We start from the raw sequence: 15,102 nt of genomic DNA on the forward strand, positions 1-15,102 counted from the left end.
AAATGAATAGAAAATTTTTAAAAATTATAATTTTACAGTGCTAAAAGTCTAAGGACAAAAATTAAATGGTAAAAAAGTATTCAAAAAATTTAATAAACAATTGAACAGAAAATTCTTAAATATTATTATTTTATAGTGTCAAAAATGTAAAGACAAAAATTAAATAATAAATTTAAAAAACAACAAATGAACAAAATTTTTAAAAATTATTAATTTATAGTGTTAAAAACTAAAGACAAAAGTTAAATAGTAAAACATTATTCAAAAAATTAAGCAGTAAAAAATATTCAACACAAATTAAACTTATATTGAGCGAAGATTAAGATAGAATAAAATTATATATAATAAAAAATGAACAGATGTCGATAAAATAGGATCACAACATCATATTGGACATTCATAGATCGATATTTACGCATTCCTTCTCGCATATCTCGCTTCAAGATCGAACAGATGCTCGATTCGCATTCACGAAACCGAACAACAATTTCACGTTGGAAACAACAATTGACAATTGTTGTATAACTGTAAAATGGGAGCCACAAATTAAACGATACTGCCATTACTTCTTAACAAAACAAAACAAAAGTTAAAATTCGTTCTGGCAATGAGGATACCTAAATAAATCTTAGAGAAATCTTAAAATTGGTCAAATTAGTGTAAAAAAAAATAAAAATAATTGTTTAAAAATATAATATAATAAGAATAAAAATTGTTTTATTTACCTCGTCGAGTCTTAACAAATCTTCGGTTGACATCGAAGCTCTGTCCCTCTTCTGCTTCTCCTTGCGATCCTTCTTGTCCCTTTTCCGTTTCTCCTTATCCTCCTTGTCGGAGACGACGCCCGTGCCCGCCTTTTTGATGAAACTGAACATCTTCCTTTGGCTGCAACCGATGAACCGAATTTATCTTTGTCGTTTGATAAGATAATAGATGTTGTTCAGATCAAATATTATTTTCATCATTCGTGCTCAGGTAAACCAGGAAAATTCCTCTAATAATAATAATAATAATAATAATAATAATGGTAATAATAATAGTTGTGTGTAAATGTTTACTATTGAGAAATAATTCATGAAGTTATTATTAGACATTAACGGTTGTTAATTAACTATGTAATTTAAAACCGTCAATTCCAACTAATTCAATTTGATTTGAATGTAGTTGATAATTACAATTTATTAATATGTATATATATTTTCAATTAAATAATTACTTTTTGTAACGACTTAAATAATTAAAAACGTTATGAAAGATTTTTTAACTTGTTGTGTTAATTAAAAAAACTCAGTCACAGTCACCTTTATAATTATTATTAATAATAAATCATTCGCAATTTGGTCGTAACAAAAGCCAGTTATTTTAAAGTTTTGTAAGATATTCTAGACCTCATTTCCAACTCCGATGATTTGCCAACATTTATTTATAAACATTCCACAGGTGGAACCGTTTTTTATGTTCAAAATAAAATTATAGGAGAAAAAAAATGAGGGAACTGGTCCAGTGTTTTAGAATATTACACAATGGAAACAAGATTAGACTGGCATAAATTTTATTGGCTAGTTCAAAAGATTAATGGCATTCTGGGGTTTTAAAAATCAATACAAATCCTATTAATTCTTTTAAGTAAAACTACTGTATGATTAAAAATATATTAGCAGAAATTTTTAAATATATTTGAAGAATATTAATTTTTAGAACTATTATTGTTTGATGTTTTGTAAAATTATAAAATTATTTTAATTAAAAAAATATTAAAAATATTAAAATTTTTGAATTTAAAATAGAATATTAAGTTAGAAACATTATAAAAATAAAATTTAGTGTAAAAATATGTGAAAAAAAATGTTAAAAATGTCTCAAAAATATAATATAATAAAAATCTATAATATTTAAAAATAATAAATGTAATAACAAAAAAAACTATTCAAAATTTTAAATATTTGAATTTTGAATTTTAAATTTTGAACTGATATTTTCTAATAGTGAAAATTTTATAAATCTAAAATAGAATAATAAATATGAATCATTATATAAATAAAATTGGCTGAAAATCTTCACAAATGCTTAAAGATGAAACCTTTAATTAAAAATATAAATTTCCTGTAAAAATATATGAAGAAAATGTTAAAAAAATGTCTCAAAATAATAAAAATTTATAATTAATAAAAAATAAATATGTAGTAACAAAAAAAAAACTATTCAAAATTTCAAAAATAAAAAATTGAAAGCAAAAAATGTTATAAATAAATAGAATTTTTAAAATTATTGAGCAAATTATTTTCTAATGGTGAAAATTTTATAGTTAAAAAAAATATTAAAGAGCCTGAAAATATATAAATTTTTGAATCTAAAATAATTTGAAACATTATATAAATAAAATTGATTGAAAATGTTCACAAATGCATAACGATGAAACCTTTAATTAAAAATATAATTTTCCTGCAAAAATATGTGACGAAAATGTTAAAAAAATGTCTCAAAATGATAAAAATTTATAATTAATAAAAAATAAAAATATAATAACAAATAAAACTAATCAAAATTAAAAAAAAAATAAAAGCAAAAAGTGTTACATTAAATAGAATTTTTAAAATTATTGAAGAAATTATTTACTGATATTTTCTAATGGTGAAATATGTGAAGAAAATGTTACAAAAATGTCTCAAAATAATAAAAGTTTATAATTAATAAAAAATAAAAATGTAATAATAAAAAAATATTCAATATTTCAAAAAATAATTAAAAGCAAAAAATGTTATAAATAAATAGATTTTTTTAAATTATTGAGGAAATTATTTTCTGATACTTTCTAATAGTGTAAATTTAATAATTAAAAAAATATTGAATTTCCTGTAAAAATATGTGAAGAAAATGTTAAAAAAAGTCTCAAAATAATACAAATTTATAATTAACAAAAATATAAAAGTATTAACAAAAAAAAAATTATTCACAATTTCAAAGAAAAAAAGTTTCATAATCAAAAAATGTTGTATATAAATTAATGGAATTTTTAGAATTACTGAGGAAATTAGTATTAATATTTAATTTAATTTAATTAAAAATAAAACTTAACTGTGAAAATATTTGAATAAGAACTTAACATTCTTTAATTTAAAAAAATATATTAAAATTAAAACATCTTGAAAATACAATTAAATGAATAAATTATCAAATTACCATTTGAAAGTTCTCAAATATATATATATATAGGAATATACAAAATATTTTACTAAATAATAACATTAATACTGAATTAATTATAAATTAAAATTCTCCAATTGGTATAAACATTATACTAAAAAATAAAGTAAAAATTTGTACAAATCCATTTAAATAAAATACAATAAAATTTCTTACGAATGTATAAAAACGAAAATATTAAGAATTATATCAGACACAAAATATTTAAAAACAATAAATCCTAACCAAACAAATCAATAAACAATTGGAAACGTCAAAAAATGATGAATCTCGAAATAAATATCATTAAAAACGTGATAAAAGTCATTAAACTCGATTGTTTTTCAATTAAATGTTTAATTAGCAGCTTAGTCATTCTTTATCGGACATTCTTCGTCCAAACACGGGTTAGTTATAAATATGCACACATTAAAAAAAGGGAAAGTGATCATTATAACGATATTATAGTCTGGAACATGCATTTTTTATTATTTATTAAAAATTTTCGTGACGGTGCAAAAGCCAATTTACGTGCCACAAACGATTAATATTAAAACATACAAAAACAACGTTTGGAAAGCATCATTTTCACTGAATTATTATCAATTTATCCACTAGTAAAAAATATGTTTTATAATGGTATTTTATTGCCTTAATGTTTACTCATTTATGCCAGTTTAGTTTCGGTTTCTATTTCTTTGTGGGCTTTTAATTGTTCGGGTATTGTTTCGTTCCAAATTGCGGCCCGTAAAAACGCCAATTCAATTATTCGAGCGTGCGAAAGCGAGGCAATTTTAACTGTATCAGTTCCCGGTCGAAAGTCGCAGCGACGGAGGGTGCCCCGCACGTTTTACCTGAGCATCGAAATGGCAAATGGGGAAGGTTATGTACGACAGAAAATCGATCGAACCCAGACACACAGACAGCACTTTGATCCTTCAAAAAACGAGACGACTAACACACCTAAAAGGCTGAGAACTGAACTGGGGGTTGCACACGCACAGACACAAACACGGGAGCACACCCCGAGACAGCCGCAGCGGGGTTTTGGGCCGGGGTTGGTCGGAATTAGGAGGCCCGCGACGGCGGTGGCATCGCGTCGCGACGTCGGCTTATGCGTATCGTTCGGTTGTGGTGTGTTCACGGTGATTTAAATTGGAAACTACGGGTTCGATGCTGTTTGACACTTCGCACGCACCAGACGGACTAAATAATGATCGTCGGGTGTTTTGAAAACTTGATTGTTTCGCTGCGTCGGATTGCCACGTTTACGTACCGCACTGTATCACACACACCACTTCTTGGTTAACCATCTCTAATTATTAACGTAACAATCAAACGCTGATTGTAAACATGATTTAAAATGTAAATTTGTTGATGAGTTACGTTTGAAATTAATATTATTTTTAAATTTATTAATCTTATTGGGAATGTGTGGGGATTTTCTGGGAACATAGGCAACGCCGCTGCGACAATACACCACAATCACTATTTAATCTTCTGTCCTTTTTTAACACATACGATTAGTAATTGAAAAAGGAGAAGGAAAAGGACATTTAAATTCCATGAACATTTAATTTGTAGCTTGATTTAATTGTGGGTGTTGAAATATTTATAAGGAATTTTAAAAAATGGATGAATGAAACAAAATTATAAAAAAACCTCGAAGCACTATTTTTTTTGTAAATTCAGTTTTTTACTGTATTAAAATTAAAATTATGTAAAAACTTAAAATCTTGATTTAAAAGAACAATAACAATTCATTTACAACTCGTAAAAAATAGAAAATATATAAATAATATTAATACTAATAATGGTCAATAAAATTAAGTAAGTCATGTTATAAATTTAATAAAGCAATTATTAAAAAGCTATTATAAAAAAAGTTTTTAATTTTTACACTTTTTCTATAAAAAAAATGAAATTAATATAATAAATAAATACATGATTTTTATTTTTTCCCTTATTTTTAATTATAATCTGATTTTAAATTATTTAGAAACATAATTTTAAATAATTGTTATTCTTACTAAATATATTTATTTACAAAAAATAATTATATTATTTTTTTACATATAAGAATCATATGTTAAAATCCTACAAAAATGCAAAAAATATAAAAAAATAAAATTTATACTAAAACTAAATTATTACAAAAAAAGTGATTAATTTTTTATATTTTTTCTATTAAATTAAATGAAATTAATAAAATAAATAAATATTTAAAATAAGTCTTAATTTTTGCCATATTTTTCATTATAATCTTATAATTTTAAATTATTTAGAAACATAATTTTAAATAATTTTTATTCTTACTAAGTAAATAAAAATACAAAAAATAATTATATGATATTTTTTAAATATACAGTACTACAAATAATTAAAAGCTTTATATATACGTTTTTCAACTCAATATTTAATAAATCAACTAAATTATTACAAAAACAGTTTTTAATTTTTATATTTTTTTATATTAAATGAAAAGATATTAATAAAATAAATAAATATTTAACATGATAAACAATAAACTATAATAATAAATAAAAAATTAATACAAATGAATAAGATTAATAGTAATAACAACAAAAATATATGTCATTAATTTATTTATAAATAAATAAATAATAAAATGTGTTTTCAATTATTTAAAAGTTTATAATAGAGCCCCGTTACAATTAATTTAGTACAAATAACATAGATGTCACCACACACTCTGCTCAAACATTTACTTCACAATAATTTCGCCCCTTAAAACATAAACTACAGAAAAACTGAAAGTTGAAATTAAATAAAAGTAAATTTAAATGATTTTAAAATTACAAAATTGAACTATGACACTGTACTCAGTACACTTAAATGGCAACACCGCAAACTTGCTCCGTCCTTTTCCAATCCCCCGTAACAGACAAAGAAAGCGTTACATAACAGACACCACCGTACATAACCTCGTTTGCGATGCAAATGTCAAAAGTGACTTTACAATTTATAATATAAAATAGTGATTCAAATCATAGTCGCAACCTTATTGTTGCAACAAACGGATCATCGATGTGATGAAGTGACCATTAGTAACAACAACAACAACAATCAAAACCTTGTTAACAATAGACGGTGAGTTTATTGTTGTCGTTGTTGCGCATTATTTGTTTACCCCCTTGGGTGAATTGCAGGCGAAGATGATCAAGAACACGACGTACTGCCCGCCCGGCGTGCACATTTGGGACTTCTGGGTGGACCATGGGACCTCACAGTGTTTCATGGACACAATATCCAGTTCACTTGTGGCCGGTTTCATATTGATAGCTGGCTCGATACAGCTGGGAATATACAGGAGATACGGCACGGAAGTGTCCCCCAATCATTTGACCAGTAACAAGTTGTACATGTTGCAGATTTTTATCACTTTGTTCCTACCCATTTTGGAGATTACCCGGTTCATTTTGCAGGCCACTGTTTTCAATGACAGGACTATTTATGGATATATGGTAAGTATGATTTGTTATTAATATTAATTAATAACATGTGAGATGAGTGACTGTTTAAAATTTATTAAGTTATTATCACTGGTTTGGTGGCATTAAGTTACCTCAAATGTTTACATTCATTTCAAATTAGAAGATAAAATTGTTTATGTAATACCAAAAGTATTATTTACAGACAATAAATAATAATTATTTCTTCATTACTTACTTATTGAGTGGGCTCAAATTTATCACTTGTTTAGTCATAAAATGAAATAATATATGATTGGATTTACACTTACTTAAATTGTCTGTTTTGTTTTGAATGTTTCTCTTTAAAATACATGTTGTTTGTATAAATTTATGTTAGATAAGCTGTATTCTTGAAATGGAATGTTATTCATTGTCCTAATTTATGTCTAAAGAAATACAAATACGTTTTATTTTTAAACATTTGTTTACTGAACTATTTTTAACTTTAATATCAAATTTTTAATTTAAATACTGAAAGAAATAAAACTGGTATAATATTTAAAAATTAATAAACATAGAATATTTTCTTAAATTTATATATATATTTTTTAAATACATTTTCTGAATGTTTAATTAGTCTTAGTTTTAAATAAATATTGACTGGATAAATCATATGTTAGATAAGTATTCTTAAAACCTTGAAATGTAGTATTATTCATTGTCCTAATTTTTGTCTAAAAATGTACAATTATTTTTTTTTGTCTACCAATTATTTTTAACTACATTAAACGTTTTTTAAAATAACAAAAATTTCTAGAATAATTTTAAAACAATATTATTTAAATTTATCAAATAATATAAAAAGTGATTTTGACAGAAAACAATAGAACAGTAAAATATCAGTATCACACAATGGTCACGATAGCTTTAACCTTTACAGTAAAAAAGTAATTAAAAATTAAATTTATTTAAAATAAAAAGAACCTTTAAATCATAAAAGTTTATTAATATTCATAAATCGAATAAAAAATAAGATAATTGACCTATTTATAAATTAAAAAAATATGCTTTAATCTATAAAAAAATATAAATTAGTAATAAAATAAAGCAAAACTAAAAAAATATTTGATAAATCAATAAAATTGCTGTAACCTATAAAATGAAATAAAAATAATAAATAAAATCAAAGCTTGGATATTTTTTTAAATTTATACTAAAAATTATTAATTAAAATAACCAAATAAAAAGTAAAAAATAATCCGAACATTTTTTATAAATTGAAAAAAAAAAATGCTGTAATATATAAAAATGTATAAATTATTAATAAAATAAATAAAAGTTTAGATAATTTTTATAAATTAATAAATTTAATACTAAAAATTATTATTAAAAAATGTTAAATAAATAAAGTAATCAAATAAAATAATAACAAAATTTTTAATAAATCAAGAAAAATTGCTCATATTTATAAAATTATATTTACTTAAATAAATCAATGCTTGGATAATTTTTATAAATCAATAAATTTATTATTAAAAAACTGTCATTAATAAAATAAATTGAAGCTTGGATAATTTTTGTAAATCATTTATTATAAATAAAATAAAAAAATATATTATCTATTATAAATTAATATTAAAATAAATCAAAGCTTGAATAATAAATAAATAAATTTATTACTAAAAAATTGTTAATAATAAATATTTATCAAATAAAAAATAAAATAATTGTCTAAAAATACGTTAAAATTTTTTTTATAAATTAAGAAAATTGCTTTAATCTTTAAAAATATCTAAATTAATAATAAAATAAGTCGAAACTTGAACAATTTTCATAAATCAATAAATTTATTTTTAATAAATTATTATTTAAAATATTAAATAAATTTAATATTTAAAACCACAAAAATATAGAAATTAGTAACACATAAATTAACGAATTTTCATAAAAACCTTGAAGTGTCGCAATTCATCTCCAAAAAGGTATTTACTTAATTCTGTGAATTAACTATATACGTCATTATTATTAACAGTAATATTTGAACAAATTTTACAATCGCATTGTATTTATTTTTAAAAACAACCACTTCTAGTACCAAAATTTTTCCAGGTTCTGTCCCTGATCCTGCGCATCATCGCCTACCCATTTTCACTGTGGGTCCTGCAGGTGGAACGTAAGTTCCTCCTGCCCTCGGTACCGACACGAGGCCACGGCATCGTCCTGCTCCTATTCTGGACGCTGACGTTCGTGCTGGAGAACTTAGCGTTCCTGAATCTCGGTCAAAAGCAATGGTGGTTCCAGCTCAAGGAGTAAGACACAGTGCCAATATCAGGATCAAAATTCACAGTCGTTTTAGCCTTACAGATCAGCTGGAGATGACGCTGTTCGTACTACGGTACTGCTGTTGCCTGCTGATGTTCCTGCTGGGTTTGAAAGCGCCGGGCATAATGCAGAACGTCGACTACTTCAGCCTCAACGATCCCGGCCGGAGGGTCAACACACAGGTGGGTTTGGAAATGTACCGAAATTGGGGAATCTTACACTCGAAATTCGTGTTTGTTCTACTTAAGCGGAATAATACTGTTCTGGTAGTACTTAATCCCTTGACAAATAAGTTGTTTTCATTTTTATCGGGTATAAATATAAAACAATGGGGCACGTACAAATTTTACGTCACTGCAGAGTGGTAAGATGGTCGAACTGGTTGAGAACGTGCTGCGACGCTCCAACGTCCACTTCAAGAACATCAACGTGAAAATCAAGTTCAAGAAGGTAAATTGTCTGATCATAAATCACTGTCACAACGACAATATGTCTTGCTGAACGGAAACGGTCGAACTTTCGGGTGATGAGACATCGGCGATCGATTGTCACGTTCAGGAACATCAACGTCAAGATCAAGTTCAAGGAGGTATGACGTGTAATGGGTTAATGACGTGACAAGGAGACCGACATTTGGGGTGACATTCAGGCGCATTTGGTGGTTGACGATGTTTTTGTCGTGTTCCAGGACAACGTGGACACGCAGTCGACATGGAAGAACGCTTACAAGAAGATCAAGACGTTGGCGCCGTTCCTGTGGCCGAAGAGGGACTGTTGCCTGCAGTTCAGGGTGCTGTTCTGTTTTATCCTGTTGGGTGCGGGGCGTGTGGTCAACTTGTACGTCCCCATTTACAACAAACTCATAGGTGATTTAATTCAGAAATCCTCTGATGAAGAACTAAATTACTAAATTACTGGTTTTATTTTGTAGTGGACAGTATGACACCTGATGAAAAGGTGGAAGGTGAAAAGTTAGAATGGAGATGGGACTGGATTGCCATTTATGTAGGCTTTAAGTTCCTGCAAGGAGGAGGAACCGGAGGAATGGGATTTCTCAATAATCTGAGGAACTTTCTTTGGATTAGGATACAACAGTACACCACGAGAGAAGTCGAGGTAAAATGGGTTTAATCTTGTTATTTGTTCTTAGTGTTCAACGTGACTAACATCCTTGTAATATGATTAATTCATTACCTAATTTTTCAGTAAAAATAACATGTTGTTTTAACAGAAAATTTTATCATTAACCATAGGAATTTTTTTGATTTGTCTAGATCTCTGTGTGAAACAATGTTAAGCCCTAAAATGGTAAATAAATGTTTCATTGTTTCATTAAAAATATTTACTGATCTATCAAATGTCAATATTTGTATTGAATCCCAATTTAGAGGTCTTTATTCTGACACAAATATTATCTTAAATCAGATGTTTTTTATCTTACAAAAAGTGTTTGTTTGTTTATTTATTTTAATTTTTTCATATCTTTTATAAAATTGTTACCAAATTTAAATTATTAGTAAGATTAATGATATCAATTTATTTATTTATTTATTTTTGAAGGTTTTCTGGAATTCAACTTCAAATATTTGAATAATTATTTAAATTCTTGAGATAATTTTATTTATTGTTACATAAATAAATATTGAGATATTTATGTAGTTATTTAAATTTTCCAAATAATTTTAAGAAAATTTCATTTAAAATTGCTTCATAAAATAAATAAATTTAATTATTTGATGTATTTTATAATTATAATAATTTACTTTATTTTGAAGGTTTCCTACAATTTTCTTAAAATTCATTAATTCTCTCAAGTCCTTAAAAATAATTTCATTTAAAATTGTTACATAAAACAAATAAATTTAATTATTTATTGTATTACTTAATATATTTCTTATTACTTCTTTTCTAACCATTTTATGGAGAAATATTGAGATTTTTGTGTAATTATTTGAGTTTTCCAAATAATTTTGAGATATTTTAATTCAAAATTGCTTCGTAAAATAAATAAATTTAATTATTTGATGGATTTTATAATTATCTAATAGAACTCATTAATTTTTTATTCTTATTTCTATTTTAAAGTTATTAATTAGCTTAATGACAACAATTTGCTTCTTTTTGAAGGTTTCTTACAATTTTCTTAAAATTCATTAATTATCTCAAGTTCTTAAAAATAATTTCATTTAATATTGTTGTTTAAACAGATTAATTTAATTATTTATTGTATTACTCAATATACTTACTAATAATTTTTTAATAGTACTTTTCTAACCATTTTTTGAAGAAATATTGATATATTTGTTTTCCAATTAATTTTGAGATAGTTTCATTTAAAATTGTTACATAAAATAAATAAATAAGACTTTTTTAATATTGTTCTAACCATTTTTTCTGTAATTTTCTTTCCTTTCTATTAATATATATTAATTATTATTTAATTATATATTATAGATGATTTCAATAATTTACTCTATTATTTTATTATCTAGTAATACTCAAATTTATTTAAAAATATATAAAATAATTGATACGTTGTAAATTGTTATTGTTACTTGTTTTATTCCAATATTTTTTACAGGTGGAACTCTTCAGACATTTACACAGTTTATCTCTCCGTTGGCATCTTCAACGAAAAACCGGCGAGGTCCTGCGAGTAATGGATCGTGGTACCGACAGTATCAACAAACTCCTAAACTACATCCTGTTTTCAATCGCACCCACAATAATTGATATAATCGTAGCCGTCATCTTCTTCATCACCGCCTTCAACATGTGGTTCGGACTTATCGTCTTCATCACCATGTTACTCTACATCAGTACGTCCTAAACCAATTACAATCAGTTACAATTAGTTTTTAATTAAACATTTTGCAGTTGCCACCATAACGGTGACCGAGTGGAGGACGAAGTTCCAACGTCGCATGAACTTGGCCGACAACGAGACCCGAGCCAGAAGCGTCGACTCCCTCCTAAACTTCGAGACCGTGAAGTACTACGGAGCGGAGAAGTACGAGGTGAACTCGTTCAAGGACGCCATCCTGCACTTCCAAGGCGAAGAGTACAAGTCTATCCTGACGCAGAACATCCTGAACTCCATACAGAATTTCATAATCTGCGGCGGCTTGTTGGTGGGCAGCTTGCTGTGCGTCTATTTGGTGGTCGAAAAGAATGAACTGAAAGCCGGCGACTACGTACTGTTCGCCACCTACATCGTGCAGCTGTACGTGCCGCTTAACTGGTTCGGCACCTACTACAGGCAGATACAGAAGAACTTCGTGGACATGGAGAACATGTTCGACCTCCTTAAGGAGCCGCAGGAGATCATCGACGCCCCAGGTGCCGGGGATATTGTGATGAAGCGCGGGGCTATAGAGTTCAACAACGTGTCCTTCGGCTACGTGCCGGAGAAGCTGGTGCTCAAGAACGTGACGTTCTCCGTGCCCGCCGGTAAAACGGTAGCTTTGGTGGGCCCTTCAGGAAGCGGCAAGAGCACCATTGTAAGGCTGTTGTTCCGGTTTTACGACGTGGAAACCGGGGCCATTATAATAGACGGGCAGAACATCAAAACTATCACCCAGGAATCCTTGAGGAACGCCATCGGAGTGGTGCCGCAGGACACGGTGTTGTTCAACAACACCATCATGTACAACATCAAGTACGGAAGGCTGACGGCTCAGGATTCGGAGGTGATAGAGGCAGCTAGGGCCGCCGATATTCACGATAGGATCGTGAGGTTCCCCGAGGGTTACGACACGAAGGTCGGCGAAAGGGGGCTGAGGCTGAGCGGTGGCGAGAAGCAGAGGGTTGCTATTGCCAGGACGTTGCTGAAGGCGCCGCAGATCGTGCTGCTGGACGAGGCCACCAGCGCCCTGGACACTCAGACTGAACGTAACATACAAGTTAGTGTTGACTTAATGTTTTTCCTTAAACCATAATTAATTTATTGATTTTGTTTTAGGAATCTTTGAATAAGATGTGTGCTAACAGGACGACAGTAATAGTGGCACATAGATTATCGACGATTATCCATGCTGATGAGATTTTGGTACTGAGGGACGGTGAGATTGTGGAACGTGGAAGGTACTACAATCACAGTTAATAGTTATACTAGTTACTAACTCGTTTGTTACAGACACGAACATTTAATTGGACAGGAAGGCGTTTATTCGAATATGTGGAAGCAACAGTTGGACAGCACTGAGAAACATTCAGTGGAAAACAGCGTTGAAAAATCGGAAAGTACGAGTGAAAGTTAATGTATTGGAACTGCAGGACAAGATATCAAATTAATTTTTGTACATATTATATTATAGGATAGTGATTATGTAATTTCTTTGGGTCTTACATATTTTAAATGAAAATTATACGATATTGTTATCGAAGATTGTTGTTTAAGTTATTTTTACATTATACTTAATTATTTACTCGTGCTTCTCATTTATTTTACACCCCTTCAATAAATAACAGACTGTACCAAATAAATGTATCTCAAATTATTTGGAAAACTTAAATAATTACATAAATATCTGTATTTCGCAATAAAAATATAAATTTAATATAAAGTTATATAGTTTTTTAATGATTTAATTAAAGGAAACTTCAGTTTTTTGATGACATTATTTATTTTAAGGGGTTACAATACAATAATACTAATTAATTATTAAATATTTATCCTAAACTATAATTATAAAAAACTTTCCAAGTTGTTGATGTCTTACTATATCTAATCTTTTGAGAACATTGTTGGGAAAACACAAACAAGTACAGCAAATAGCATACCATAAAATAAGCAAAGAATATAAGTGGTAGAACACACTATCTCCGCCGGGCTCTCCGACTCAGTCCTCCTGCGACAGCACTCCGGTTTAAAGTACTTTAATTTCTTATTTTTGTAGTCGACCCGCAACTTGTAGCGGTTTAGGAAGTCCCTTCCGACAACATAATCCTGAGTATCAGCTACATGGAACTTCCATGTAAATTTCCTACCCTTTAACACCATAGTACGATAAACGGAACCGTACGTATTAACATACTCGCCCTTCGAAGTCCTTATCGCAAACGAACTAGGTGGGCCGAGTCTCGTAAATACCGAAGAGGGCATCATGCAATACTCGGATTGCTCGTCGAAGTCGATGTAATATTGACGGGGGTTTCCATCGATTGCGGGCAGTTTAAACTCTCTGATAATCTCCTGTTTTATCTTGGGTCGTTTGTATTTTTTGTTTTTGTCGATGTGTTTACCTGAACAGGTCCTCGAACATTTGGTACTTACAGTGACGCGAGGTTTCTGTGTAGGCATCTTCTTAGGTTTATTTTCCTTAGGCTTGTCTTCATTGGGCTTGTCTTGTTTGGCCTTGTTGTCTGTGACCTTGCCTTCTTTGGCCTGGTTACTTTTGGGCTGCTCATCTTTGGATTTGTCACATTTGGCCTTATTTTCTTTGTCCGTGTCTTGTTTAGCTGTGTCCTGTTTAGCTGTGTCCTGTTTAGCTGTGTCCTGTTTAGCTGTGTCCTGTTTAGCTGTGTCTTGTTTAGCTGTGTCTTGTTTAGCTGTGTCTTGTTTAGCTGTGTCTTGTTTAGCTGTGTCTTGTTTAGCTGTGTCTTGTTTAGCTGTATCTTGTTTAGCTGTGTCTTGTTTAGCTGTGTCTTGTTTAGCTGTGTCTTGTTTAGCTGTGTCTTGTTTAGCTGTGTCTTGTTTAGCTGTGTCTTGTTTAGCTGTGTCTTGTTTAGCTGTGTCTTGTTTAACTGTGTCTTGTTTAACTGTGTCTTGTTTAACTGTGTCTCGTTTAGCTGTGTCTTGTTTAGCCGTGTCTTGTTTAGCCGTGTCTTGTTTAACTGTGTCTTGTTTAGCTGCGTCTTGTTTAGCTGTGTCTTGTTTAGCTGTGTCTTGTTTCGTCTTGACTTCTGGTTTATCACTGTTTTCTTTGGCTGAGCTTTGTTTGGCACTGCCTTCTTTGGCCTTCTCTTCTTTGGCCGTGTCTTCAGGTCCACGTTCTTCAAGTATGTAATCTTCGCATCCTTCAGGTTTATATATAAAAACGAAACCTTCGTCCATGATGATCTAACAGTCCGCAAATTCAATCAAGATGTTCACTTGAATTACCTTTATCACAGTAGTTGAGACTGAGCCACACACAACTCAGGGAGACAACTGAGACATTGG

General features: G+C 29.0%; 2 protein-coding genes across 2 annotated transcripts in view; one reads left to right on the forward strand and one right to left on the reverse strand.

The window, feature by feature from the left end:
• Nucleotides 1-4,371, reverse strand: part of LOC109602640 (unconventional myosin-XVIIIa) — a 91,274-nt gene extending 86,903 nt beyond the window's left edge. The window contains exons 1-2 of the mRNA XM_049969012.1: nucleotides 4,147-4,371; nucleotides 726-885 (exon numbers count right to left, since the gene is read on the reverse strand). Coding sequence (XP_049824969.1) covers nucleotides 726-875 — 150 coding nt within the window. The 5' untranslated portion in view covers nucleotides 876-885; nucleotides 4,147-4,371. The remainder of the gene's footprint in view (nucleotides 1-725; nucleotides 886-4,146) is intronic.
• A 1,525-nt stretch (nucleotides 4,372-5,896) lies between these two features.
• On the forward strand, nucleotides 5,897-13,366 carry LOC109602643 (ATP-binding cassette sub-family B member 6). Its single transcript, XM_020019065.2, has 10 exons — nucleotides 5,897-6,294; nucleotides 6,354-6,668; nucleotides 8,727-8,926; nucleotides 8,974-9,121; nucleotides 9,628-9,805; nucleotides 9,871-10,055; nucleotides 11,521-11,758; nucleotides 11,817-12,841; nucleotides 12,901-13,022; nucleotides 13,075-13,366. The coding sequence occupies exons 2-10, from the start codon at nucleotides 6,360-6,362 to the stop codon at nucleotides 13,196-13,198; spliced, it is 2,529 nt and encodes an 842-aa protein (XP_019874624.2). The 5' UTR covers nucleotides 5,897-6,294; nucleotides 6,354-6,359; the 3' UTR covers nucleotides 13,199-13,366.
• The last annotated feature ends 1,736 nt before the right edge of the window (nucleotides 13,367-15,102 follow it).

The sequence above is a fragment of the Aethina tumida genome, chromosome 6 (genome assembly GCF_024364675.1).
Source record: "Aethina tumida isolate Nest 87 chromosome 6, icAetTumi1.1, whole genome shotgun sequence".
Taxonomy (NCBI): domain Eukaryota; kingdom Metazoa; phylum Arthropoda; class Insecta; order Coleoptera; family Nitidulidae; genus Aethina; species Aethina tumida.

Excerpts from the sequence above, each read along its gene's own strand:
- LOC109602643 (XM_020019065.2), top strand. The coding sequence starts at position 6,360 with ATGATCAAGAACACGACGTACTGCCCGCCCGGCGTGCACATTTGGGAC. Across the intron at positions 8,927-8,973 it reads TGGTGGTTCCAGCTCAAGGA|CCTTACAGATCAGCTGGAGA; the intron begins GTAAGACACAGT and ends CAGTCGTTTTAG. Across the intron at positions 12,842-12,900 it reads AGACTGAACGTAACATACAA|GAATCTTTGAATAAGATGTG; the intron begins GTTAGTGTTGAC and ends ATTTTGTTTTAG.